Source organism: Tupaia chinensis, unplaced genomic scaffold (genome assembly GCF_000334495.1).
Source record: "Tupaia chinensis unplaced genomic scaffold, TupChi_1.0 Scaffold150006_1, whole genome shotgun sequence".
Taxonomy (NCBI): Eukaryota; Metazoa; Chordata; class Mammalia; order Scandentia; family Tupaiidae; genus Tupaia; species Tupaia belangeri.
In genome coordinates this window covers 4,377,193-4,387,902 of record NW_006209847.1, presented here as the reverse complement: position 1 = coordinate 4,387,902, position 10,710 = coordinate 4,377,193, and the positions used below count along the sequence as shown (strand labels likewise).

The 10,710-nt window shown below is 61.4% G+C and overlaps 1 protein-coding gene across 1 annotated transcript in view; it reads left to right on the top strand.

The window, feature by feature from the left end:
- The window catches only part of LRP1 (LDL receptor related protein 1), a 94,583-nt gene that overhangs the window by 61,852 nt on the left and 22,021 nt on the right, over positions 1-10,710 (top strand). Inside the window, 14 exon segments of the mRNA XM_027769638.1 lie at positions 358-487; positions 568-694; positions 1,054-1,205; positions 1,292-1,416; positions 1,673-2,050; positions 3,581-3,770; positions 7,369-7,573; positions 7,842-8,034; positions 8,710-8,835; positions 8,998-9,126; positions 9,376-9,495; positions 9,702-9,815; positions 10,064-10,213; positions 10,287-10,409. Coding sequence (XP_027625439.1) covers positions 358-487; positions 568-694; positions 1,054-1,205; positions 1,292-1,416; positions 1,673-2,050; positions 3,581-3,770; positions 7,369-7,573; positions 7,842-8,034; positions 8,710-8,835; positions 8,998-9,126; positions 9,376-9,495; positions 9,702-9,815; positions 10,064-10,213; positions 10,287-10,409 — 2,262 coding nt within the window.

The following is a 10,710-nucleotide window of genomic DNA, read 5'->3' as shown; positions in this document are numbered from 1 at the left end:
GGGGGCCCATGGGGCTCAGGACAGGCATAGGGAGGGCTGGGGGTCTCGGAAGGAGGTTTTTTTTTTTTTAATTATTTTATTTAGCTTTATTTATTCAAATTAGACCAGAGAGGGACAGAGTGAGAGAGAAAGAGAAAGGAGAAAGCCAGCCACCAGGTCCACGACTCGAATCACAGTTAGCCATGTGGGAGTCCAGTGCCCTTAACTGCCACATCACCTGCGGGCCCCTCAGAAGGAGGGTTCTGAGGAGGATTAGGCGGAGCAAATTGGGAACTGAGGGCTGCCTGGGGCTAGGAGGGGGGCTGGGTACTCGTGTCCTCACCCAACCGCCCTGAGCCCCACCAACTCCCTCCTCAGGCAACATCTACTGGACAGACCAGGGCTTTGATGTCATCGAGGTCGCCCGGCTCAACGGCTCCTTCCGCTACGTGGTCATCTCCCAGGGTCTAGATAAGCCCCGAGCCATCACCGTCCACCCAGAGAAGGGGTGAGGAGCTGTGCAGGCTGGCTGGGGTCCTGTCTCCTCCATGGCTGGGGAATGACACCCGGCTCCACCTCCACCCCCAGGTACTTGTTCTGGACTGAGTGGGGTCAGTATCCGCGGATCGAGCGGTCCCGACTCGATGGCTCGGAGCGCGTGGTGCTGGTCAACGTCAGCATCAGCTGGCCCAACGGCATCTCGGTGGACTATCAGGTTTGGGTGCAGATGTACCTGGGGCCGATGGGATGGACGCCCTCCCCTGCATCCTGCTCCCCGCCGAGTCCCCCGTGATGCCCCAGTCAGTGGGAAGACGAGACCAGGGTAGCCGTGGGGTCTGCTGGCTCAACCCCCATGCAGAGTAGGACTCCTGCTACCCCACAGGTGATAGGCAGGGGGTCTTCAGGAGTGGGAAGTGGAGGGACACCTGGAGGGCCAGCATGCCGCCAGACCAGAGGGCAGGGGATGTCGACAAGGCTGCAGTGAGTGGGGAAAGCTGAACGCAGGGCCCCAGCAGGCACGCATTCCCTGCTCCTGGGACGTGGCCTGGAGGTGAGGGGTACTCTGGCCTGCAGGACGGGAAGCTATACTGGTGCGATGCACGGACTGACAAGATCGAGCGGATCGACCTGGAGACCGGGGAGAACCGTGAGGTGGTTCTGTCCAGCAACAACATGGACATGTTTTCAGTGTCCGTGTTTGAGGGTTTCATCTACTGGAGTGACAGGTGGGGGTTTCCGTCCTGGCCTCCTTGTCCCGCTGTCCCCTCTGCCCTGGCTCCATGATGCCCTGCTCATACTGCCTCACCCCCAGGACTCATGCCAACGGCTCCATCAAGCGCGGGAGCAAAGACAATGCCACCGACTCTGTGCCCCTGCGGACCGGTATCGGGGTGCAGCTCAAAGACATCAAAGTCTTCAACCGGGACCGACAGAAAGGTGAGCCTGGCGGGTGCGCTGAGAGGGGCCGAGAGGGAAGGCAGATCTTCAGGGCCATGTTCCAAGGCCCAAGAGACCCAAGCATGGTGGATGGAGGTTGAGGAGCTCTAGGCCTGGCCTGGGCGTGGGCACTGGGACCTAGTGTCGTCTGAGCTGGGGGTACTGAGTAGAGTGGGGCATCACCAGTGTCCTCCTCAGTACTAGTGGCCTCTCCCCTGTGTGGGCCCTGTCCTCTGATACCACCCTCTGCCCCCAGGCACCAACGTGTGTGCAGTGGCCAACGGCGGGTGCCAGCAGCTGTGCCTGTACCGAGGCGGTGGGCAGCGGGCCTGTGCCTGCGCCCACGGGATGCTGGCTGAAGACGGGGCGTCATGCCGAGAGTACGCCGGGTACCTGCTCTACTCGGAGCGCACCATCCTCAAGAGCATCCACCTGTCAGATGAGCGCAACCTCAACGCACCCGTGCAGCCCTTCGAGGACCCCGAGCACATGAAGAACGTCATCGCGCTGGCCTTCGACTACCGAGCGGGCACCTCCCCAGGCACCCCCAACCGCATCTTCTTCAGCGACATCCACTTCGGGAACATCCAGCAGATCAATGATGATGGCTCAGGGAGGACCACCATTGTGGAGAGTGAGCCCGGCCTGAGTCTTCCTGCAGGGCGGGGGTCAGCAAGGCTCAGCATCAGCCATCCTGCCCCACCCCGGATCTCAGTCCCACCTGCCGCAGTGGCCCTAGTGAACGGCCAGCCCAGCCACGCTGCGCCCACCGTCGGTTCTTGGAAGTTCCTCTGTATTTGGGGCCAGCGTTTGCCCCGCCCCACTGGTCCTCCTTCTGCCTCCAGGGCTGTGTAGGGCCAGAGGTCTCCTCCATGGAGGCCATGCTCACAAACATGGGCTGCAGAGACAGTGGGGTTCAACGTCAGCCATTTAGAATTCCATGACGTGGGCGAGTTTCCTAATGAGCCTCCTCTGGGTGACAAGGAGTCCCTGTGAGGGTACAAGTGAAGGCGTAGCTCAGCACAAGATGGGGTGCACGCTCCGTAGAGCGGTTACAGGGCCAGCTGGTGGCGTGGGGGTTGAGGTGGCTGGATCCCACATGGCTGACTGTGAGATTCCAGTCCCGGACCCACTGGCTTGAAAAACATGCTGGGCGAGCATGCGTATGCGCCCAGTCCCAGAAAGGGACCAGGAGAAGGGATTGCAGCGTGGCCATACCCGTGGCGGGGGGCGGGGGTGATTCCCTTTCCCTCTCTGTTGTGATCTCTGGCAAGCACATGTGCCCTATAGCATTTTTTTAAAAAGAGAGAGAGTTACAGGGTCCAAGCCGTCATTGTAGCACAGCCTCTCAGCTCTCTGCAACTGCGCTCCGTCCCTCTGCACTGTCTTCCAGACTAGACTCATTCATGTTTTCCTTTACCTGTTCCAGTGGTACAGAAAGCCCTGCTGGGCCCCGAACTAGGTGCTGGGGGGACAGCCATGGAAAAAAAAAACAGACCAGTCCTTTCAGCCTCTTTGGGACATTTTCTGCTCCCGTAGTCCAGTCCACACGTCTGTCTGGAAATGCAGTATCCAGAGTTAAGCTGGGCAATCCATAATCACAGCTCGACAAGGAGAGACGGGCAGGGCCGCCCCGCCCCGTCCCCCAGGTCATGTTCAGGCTGCGCTGGGACAGCCTTATGGCAACCATGGCGGCTGGCCGACACCCCCACCTCTTCCCCTCTGACACTGCCACTCAGCCGTCTCGTGGGTAGTGTGCTCATGTGTAGTTTTTAAACCCAAGTCTATTTTAGAAACGATCATCTTGGTCTTTTTAAGGAGGAAGCTCCCCCATACAGCCCAAGTGCAACTGGTTTTCTGAAATCCGTGTTGCACTCAACTGGCAGAACCAAAGTGTGACCCCCCGAGAGTGGGGAGACGTAGGAAGAGCAGGCAGGAGGTGGGCTCTGGCCATTTGGGTGGGTGACAGGGTGGCATGGGAGAGGTTGGAGGCACTGAAGGTCAGACCTGGGTGCCCCAAGCCTCTCTGCTGCACCCCACACTCACACACCCCACACTTTCCCTGCCAGCCGTGAGCAGGTGACCCAGGCGTCCCCTTAGCTCTGCACAGGCTGTCCCCCGGGCCCAGCTCTTCTGACCCACGGCTGCACCTGTCTCTTTACAGACGTGGGCTCCGTGGAAGGCCTGGCTTATCACCGTGGCTGGGACACTCTCTACTGGACCAGCTACACGACATCCACCATCACCCGCCACACAGTGGACCAGAGCCGCCCAGGGGCCTTCGAGCGGGAAACGGTCATCACTATGTCCGGAGATGACCACCCACGGGCCTTCGTGCTGGACGAGTGCCAGAAGTGAGCTACCGGGCCTGGGGGTGGGGGGCATGGGGTGGTAGGAACTGCCCCAGCAGACCCAGGTGGGGGTTGAAGGAGAGACAGGCTCTGACTGAGCCCCTCCCTTGCTGTGTAGTCTCGGATGAGCTACGTGACCTCTCTGGGCTTCCATTTTTTCATCTGTGATATGAGGATATTTCAGGGCCTGAACCCAAGGGGTCAGGGACATGGAGGGTGCTCTGGCTTTGTGATTGGTGCATTTATCAGAGGGCCACGTTCAGGGCACAGAGAATGCTCACTGCACATGGCCACGTGGAGCCCTAGACTGGGCCTGATCCAGCCACCTCACCGGGGAGAGAACGCGCTCATGGAAGCAGTGGCGGCCGGCACAGGCTGTACGCAGGGGTCTGGCACAGGGCCTGAAGCCGGAGAGGCAAGAAAGGACAACCAGACAGGGAAAACGCTCTGAGCAAGAGCCTGGAGGAGGGAAAGGGCAAGGCAGGGCAGGTCAGCCAGAGGACCCTGCCCCATGTGGTGGGCAGGTCAGCCAGGGGACCCCCCCATACGGTGGGCAGGTCAGCCAGGGGACCCCCATGCAGTGGGCAGGTCAGCCAGGGGACCCCTAACACGGCGGCAGGCTGACCTGAGCTCAAGGAAGCCGGAGTCAGAGCGTAAGCTGCAGGGTGCCATGGTGCACACCTGTAACCCTAAGCTACTTGGGAGGCTGAGGCAGGAGGATCACAAGTTCAAGGCCAGCCTGGGCACCATAGTGAGACCCTTTCTTTTTTTTTTTTTTTTTTTAAGAGAGATTTTTGCTATAGGGCACGTGCACTCACCAGAGACACAGAGAGACAGAGAGAGTGATAAGCCACCCCTGGGGGACTGGCCACACTGCAGTCCCTTCTCCTCCAATCTCTTCTCGGGATTCTGGGCACACATGCACACATGCCCGGTATGAGTTTCAAGCCACCGGGTCTGGGACTCGAACCTGGAGATTCTTTCTCTTAAAAAAATGAAAGAAAGAACAAAAGCCAGGATGAACTTGGGAGGGGCTACTCCATGGGGGTGCTTCTCACCCTCCAGGCTCCGGAGGAAGGCTATGCCTCACCCTCTGTGCCGCCCAGCCTGCCTGCCCCGTGCCCTGGCAGCCATAGCCCCTCTGCGTGGGTCGTACTGTCCTGGCCCACATGTGAGTAACACTTTCCCCTGCCTCAGCAGCACTTGGGGTATTTTCCAAAAGCTTTACTAGGAAACTAAGGGTCAACACAGCCGAAAACAGCCACGTAGAAACGGTGAGGCCGCCGGACCGAGCTTCCTTCCCCTGGTGTAACTCAGGTCCGGCCCCCGCCCAGCCTGCCTGGCGCAGCCGGCCCAGCACAAGGGCCCTCTGTTCCCTCCTGCCTCAGCCCTGTCTGGCACATGCACGGCCAGTGATGACAGTCCAGCCTTCACTGCCATAACCCTCGGTGACCTTCCTCACCTGTCTGGGGCACGCCCTGTTCACCATGGCCAGGAGCCCTGGGAGGCCATCACTCCGTTCCCACCTCCATCCCAGAGGAAGCCTCCTCCTGGACGCCCCACCACATTCTTTTCCTCTGAGCCCAGAAGATTCCATCATTCACTCAGCAAGTGGCTTTTGAGACCCAGCGTGTGCTGAGGATCCAGTAGAGAATGAGAGGGATGCCAGCCCGGCCTCGGGTGGCTGTGCCTCCACTCGTGACAAGGCTGCAGGGGCCGCATGCGTGTGTGCCGAGGACATGTCCTCAGTGCGTGTGGGCCAGAATCTGAGGGATGACTGGGCAGGGATAGAGCACCCCAGGAAAAAGCTCAGCTATCCAGGTGGCCCTCCCTTGACCAGAAAGAGTGGCACTCTGGGAGATTAGAAGGAGCTGGTGTGGGCCCAGATGGAGGGGCAGAAGCTCCAACCACCCAGCTTCCTCCCGACCCTCTCCTGGAGTTGGTCCTGGGGCACTGGTGGCCCACCACGCTCACAGCCAGATGGTTAGAAAGACCTCTGTGTCCCCAGCTGCCCCGGGAAAACCTTCTTCCTGTCCCTCCCAGCACCCCGTCCCCCCAGGGAGCACTTTCACCAAGTTCAGAACCTGGTTACATCACGTGTAACCACAAGAATGCACAGTGACAAGAGGAAAGTCATTTCTTGCTACGTGTGAGCTGAGTGTCACCTGCACAAGTGGAATTCTCTGGTGGGGACCAACAGGCCAGGTCAGGTCCAGCCCTGACCAGCCAGGGAAGATGACTCTAGCCACTGCCTCAGGACACCCACTTCCTCTTATGAAGGCCCGAGGGAGCTGCCACCTCCCTCAGCCTGTCCTGATGCCCAGTGCCATGAGGAACCCCTGCCCAGTCTCCAGGATGAGGCCTGTGAAATCAGAACCTTATCCTCACACTCGCTGAGGCTCAGGAGCAATGGGCCTCTCCCTGAAGGACGAGGAGCATCATCTTCCTATGGGAGCCTAGCAGGAGGAGCCTGCTTCTACAAGATGGGACTTGGAGCACTGCAGGGGTTTGGGGAAAGCGGTCTGCAGACAGGATGAATCTGTGGTCAGACAGCAGAGGGACGCGGGCCCTGTTTGGGAACTGGAGAGCACCGGGCTTTGTGTCACTCATTGTGCTCCAGCTCGTGTGTAAGGATCACCTGGGGCGACTGCAAAGCGCTGGGTCCCGGCCCACCCCGGATCTCACTGACTGCACATCTCTGGGGTGATGACAGTCCGGCCTTCACTGCCATAACCCTCGGTGACGAGGCCAGGGCTTGCTGTCCAGGGCACGTGGTCTGAGGACGACACAGCCACTCCCAGTGCGGCACTCAAGTCTCACCAGCACCTCACGAGGAGCACAGCAAGGCCGAGGCCTGGAGTCCCACTGCCTCCTCTGAGAGGAAGCCAAGGCTCGTAGAGGGGCCCAGAAGCTCACCGAGGTCCGAGCTAGTGAGAGTTGGGGCTGGGGCTCAAACCCCAAACATGCAGAGGCCTTAAATCTAGGAGAAGGCACCTGCGAGAACTCCCTGAGGGCAGGATCCGTCAATCCCCAAGACCTTGGGCACACTGGACACAACAAGGCTTTCCTGGATGGTTTGGGAAAGAGGCGGCTCCACGGCAGAGAGGAGAGCAGTTAAGAATAAGTCACAGAGGATGCTCGGTGTCCCTGACTGTCAGGGTAGACGCTGACTCACCTGCCTCTCACAGCCACTTCTTAGAGGACGCCGCGGCACGAGGTGGGCAAGGGTATCAGAATGGAAAGTGGTGGCGCCGGGACTGGAACCCCCAAGCCTTACTCACTCGGCTCCACTACTCCTCAGCAACACAATGGTCGTACGCATGTGCAGAGCTGGTCAGACTGGGCTGCATGGTGTAGGACTGCGAGGCAGCTGGGCATCGGGCTGCGGCCTTGATGGCACTGAGGCTGCCTGTGCTGTGCGCTGGGGTTCGAGTTGCACCCTGGCTGCCCCCTGGGTTACAGCTGTCTGCCCTGGCCCATGCCCTCCATGGCGGACTCGCTGATGCTGCCCCCTGGGTTACAGCTGTCTGTGCCCTGGCCCATGCCCTCCATGGCGGACTCGCTGACGCTGCCCCCTGACCCGGTGCCCCTCTTCCCCCAGCCTGATGTTCTGGACCAACTGGAACGAGCAGCACCCCAGCATCATGCGGGCGGCGCTGTCGGGAGCCAATGTCCTGACTCTCATCGAGAAGGACATCCGCACCCCCAATGGCCTGGCCATCGACCACCGAGCCGAGAAGCTCTACTTCTCCGACGCCACCCTGGACAAGATCGAGCGGTGCGAGTATGACGGCTCCCACCGCTATGTGAGTCTGCGGGCAGGGAGGCCAGCGGGCGGGCAGCTGGCCGAGGCTGGCCGGGCCAGAGCACCGGGGAGGGAGGTGCACGGCATGTTGGGAGGAGCTGGAGACGAGCCCCGCCCCCACTCTGTCTGGGCGTGGTTTCTCATCAGTTAGACCAGGAAGGTGGCTGCTGCCTCAGGGCCCACCTCTCCCGGGACTGTCAGCGCAGCAAGGGGTGGAGTTGGGTGAGTGCCTGTGCAGAGCCGGGTCGGTGACGGTGCTGCCTGTACAGGTGGTCCTGAAGTCGGAGCCGGTGCACCCCTTCGGGCTGGCCGTGTACGGCGAGCACATCTTCTGGACAGACTGGGTGCGGCGGGCCGTGCAGCGGGCCAACAAGTACGTGGGCAGCGACATGAAGCTGTTGCGAGTGGACATTCCCCAGCAGCCCATGGGCATCATCGCCGTGGCCAACGACACCAACAGCTGTGAGTGGGGACACCACGCCAGCCTTGCTTTCCTGCCCGCCATGCCTGCATGAGTGCACGTGCACACACACACATGCACGCACACGCACACTACACCCTACCTTGCTGTCCTCGGCCTCCCTTGCACAGACACACTGATATGCACCTTAGCTCCCAAGAAGCTCCACAACACCTAACTGAGTGAGCTCCCCATGTCATCTGTGCACGCACACACGGACTCTGCCCCATTCATCCCAAGTGCACTCACACACACACATGCACACGCTCATATCACCGCCACACACAAGGGCTTGCTCACACCGGGGACAAGCCTCTATCACATGCCCTGGTCATTCTCCCCCACCTGGAGCCCACACCCACCCTCTGCATGCACGCACACGTGCACACACCCACCTGGCCTGGCTGACCAGGAGTTGCATACCCCTCCCACATGCCCCAGGGCCCCACCACACACCCAGAATCAGGGCTCTTTGGACTAGAATCTCCCTGGAACAGGCCTCAGAGCCTATAGTGTTCCCCTGAGAATGCACATCTTCGACCTCACACGCCCCAGGACACGCCGCCCCGGCCCTCCAGCACTGGCCTGTGACTCCCAACATGGACCGCGGGAGTGGGTGGGGCGCCCATGTGGGAGCAGGGGGAACGCTCTCCAGCCCGTGGTTGCTCCGTCTCCAGGTGAGCTCTCCCCGTGCCGCATCAACAACGGGGGCTGCCAGGACCTGTGTCTGCTCACTCACCAAGGCCACGTCAACTGCTCCTGCCGGGGGGGCCGAGTCCTCCAGGAGGACCTCACCTGCCGAGGTGAGGGAGCGGGGCCCGAGCACAATCTAGGATTGACTCTCCACCCCAGCACCCCAGAGCCACTGGCCAAGAAGCTGATGATGAGCTCATTCCTGGGGGCAGGGTGCGTGGGCACTCGCGCCCAGGCCCGGCTCACGAAGTGCCCACCACCTCCCTCCCCAGCGGTGAATTCTTCTTGCCGAGCCCAAGACGAGTTTGAGTGTGCCAACGGCGAGTGCATCAACTTCAGCCTGACGTGTGACGGCGTCTCCCACTGCAAGGACAAGTCTGACGAGAAGCCGTCCTACTGCAGTAAGGAGCCCTCGTCAGACCGGCCCTTGTCCTCTCCCCCAGCCCCGGCCTGAGGGGGAGTCGGGCGGGGTCTCTCAGAGGGCATCCAGCCTCAGCCCGGCCTGAGGGGGAGTCGGGCGGGGTCTCTCAGAGGGCAGAGCCACCGTAGCCCTGTGCTGGGCCACAGCAGGGCTGACCATACAGGATGTGTCAGCAGAGCCACCCCCCTCCCTGGCCTGCTGCCGACTCCCGCCTGCTGCCCACCTGCAGACACCCGCCGCTGCAAGAAGACGTTCCGCCAGTGCAACAACGGGCGCTGTGTGTCCAGCATGCTGTGGTGCAACGGGGCAGATGACTGCGGGGACGGCTCCGATGAGATCCCCTGCAACAGTGAGTAGGGCACTCCAGCCTCGGAGCCGGGTCTCCAGTCCTCCCTCATCAGAACCTGGGCCATGCCCACGCTCGGCCACGGGGCCTGGCTCGTGCAGCCCTGTGCTGCCCCGGGTAGGTGCTTTGGGCTGGAGCTCTGTCCTGGGCCCTCCTGATGCCCACAGAGAGGACTCCAGCCTGAGGGTGCTGGGTGGGCGCTGTTCTAGAGACTGCCTGCGGTGTGGGTGAATTCCGCTGCCGGGACGGGACGTGCATTGGGAACTCAAGCCGCTGCAACCAGTTTGTGGACTGTGAGGACGCCTCGGATGAGATGAACTGCAGTGAGTGACACCCCTGCGCCTCCCGGCCCTGTCGTCCCCACCATCTTCTGGCCTCCCCTGATACCCTCCATGCCTCACAGCCCTGTCTGTCACATGCCTGCTCCCGGGCTCCACTGGGGTTAGGAAGAGGGCAGTGAGTGGGTGGTGTAGACACTGCCCCACCTGCAGGGCTCTGGGCAACCTTCTGGAAGGTGCTGTAGGGTGTTCTGGAGGGAACCAGGTCTCACCCTTCCCCTGCCCCCCTCCAGGCGCCACCGACTGCAGCAGCTACTTCCGCCTGGGCGTGAAGGGCGTGCTCTTCCAGCCCTGTGAGCGGACCTCCCTCTGCTACGCACCCAGCTGGGTGTGCGATGGCGCCAACGACTGCGGGGACTACAGTGACGAGCGCGACTGCCCAGGTCAGCCAGCGGCAGGTGTGTGGTGGGAGGCGGCCCCAAGGTTGGCAGGCCCTCATGCCTCCCTCACCCCCAGGTGTGAAGCGCCCCAGATGTCCCCTGAACTACTTCGCCTGCCCCAGCGGGCGCTGCATCCCCATGAGCTGGACGTGTGACAAGGAGGACGACTGTGAGCACGGCGAGGACGAGACTCACTGCAGTGAGTGGCCACAGGGGCACTGCCCCCACCGGGACAGGCCCAGCTCTGAGCCCCTCATTGAAGAGTATCCAGAACCCGGGAACCAGCAGTTAGCGTAATGGCTATGTCGCTGGACTCCCACGTAGTCGACCGCGGTTCACGTCCCGGACCCGGTGTCTTAAAACTCACGCCGGGCGTGTGTGCGTGCGTGCCCAAGATCCCGAGGGGAGAATGGAGGAGAAGGGATTTCAGGGATTGCGGCGCGACCATCCCCCCTGGGGGGTGATTTCTCGCTTTCTGTCTCTATGTCTCTCTCTGTCTG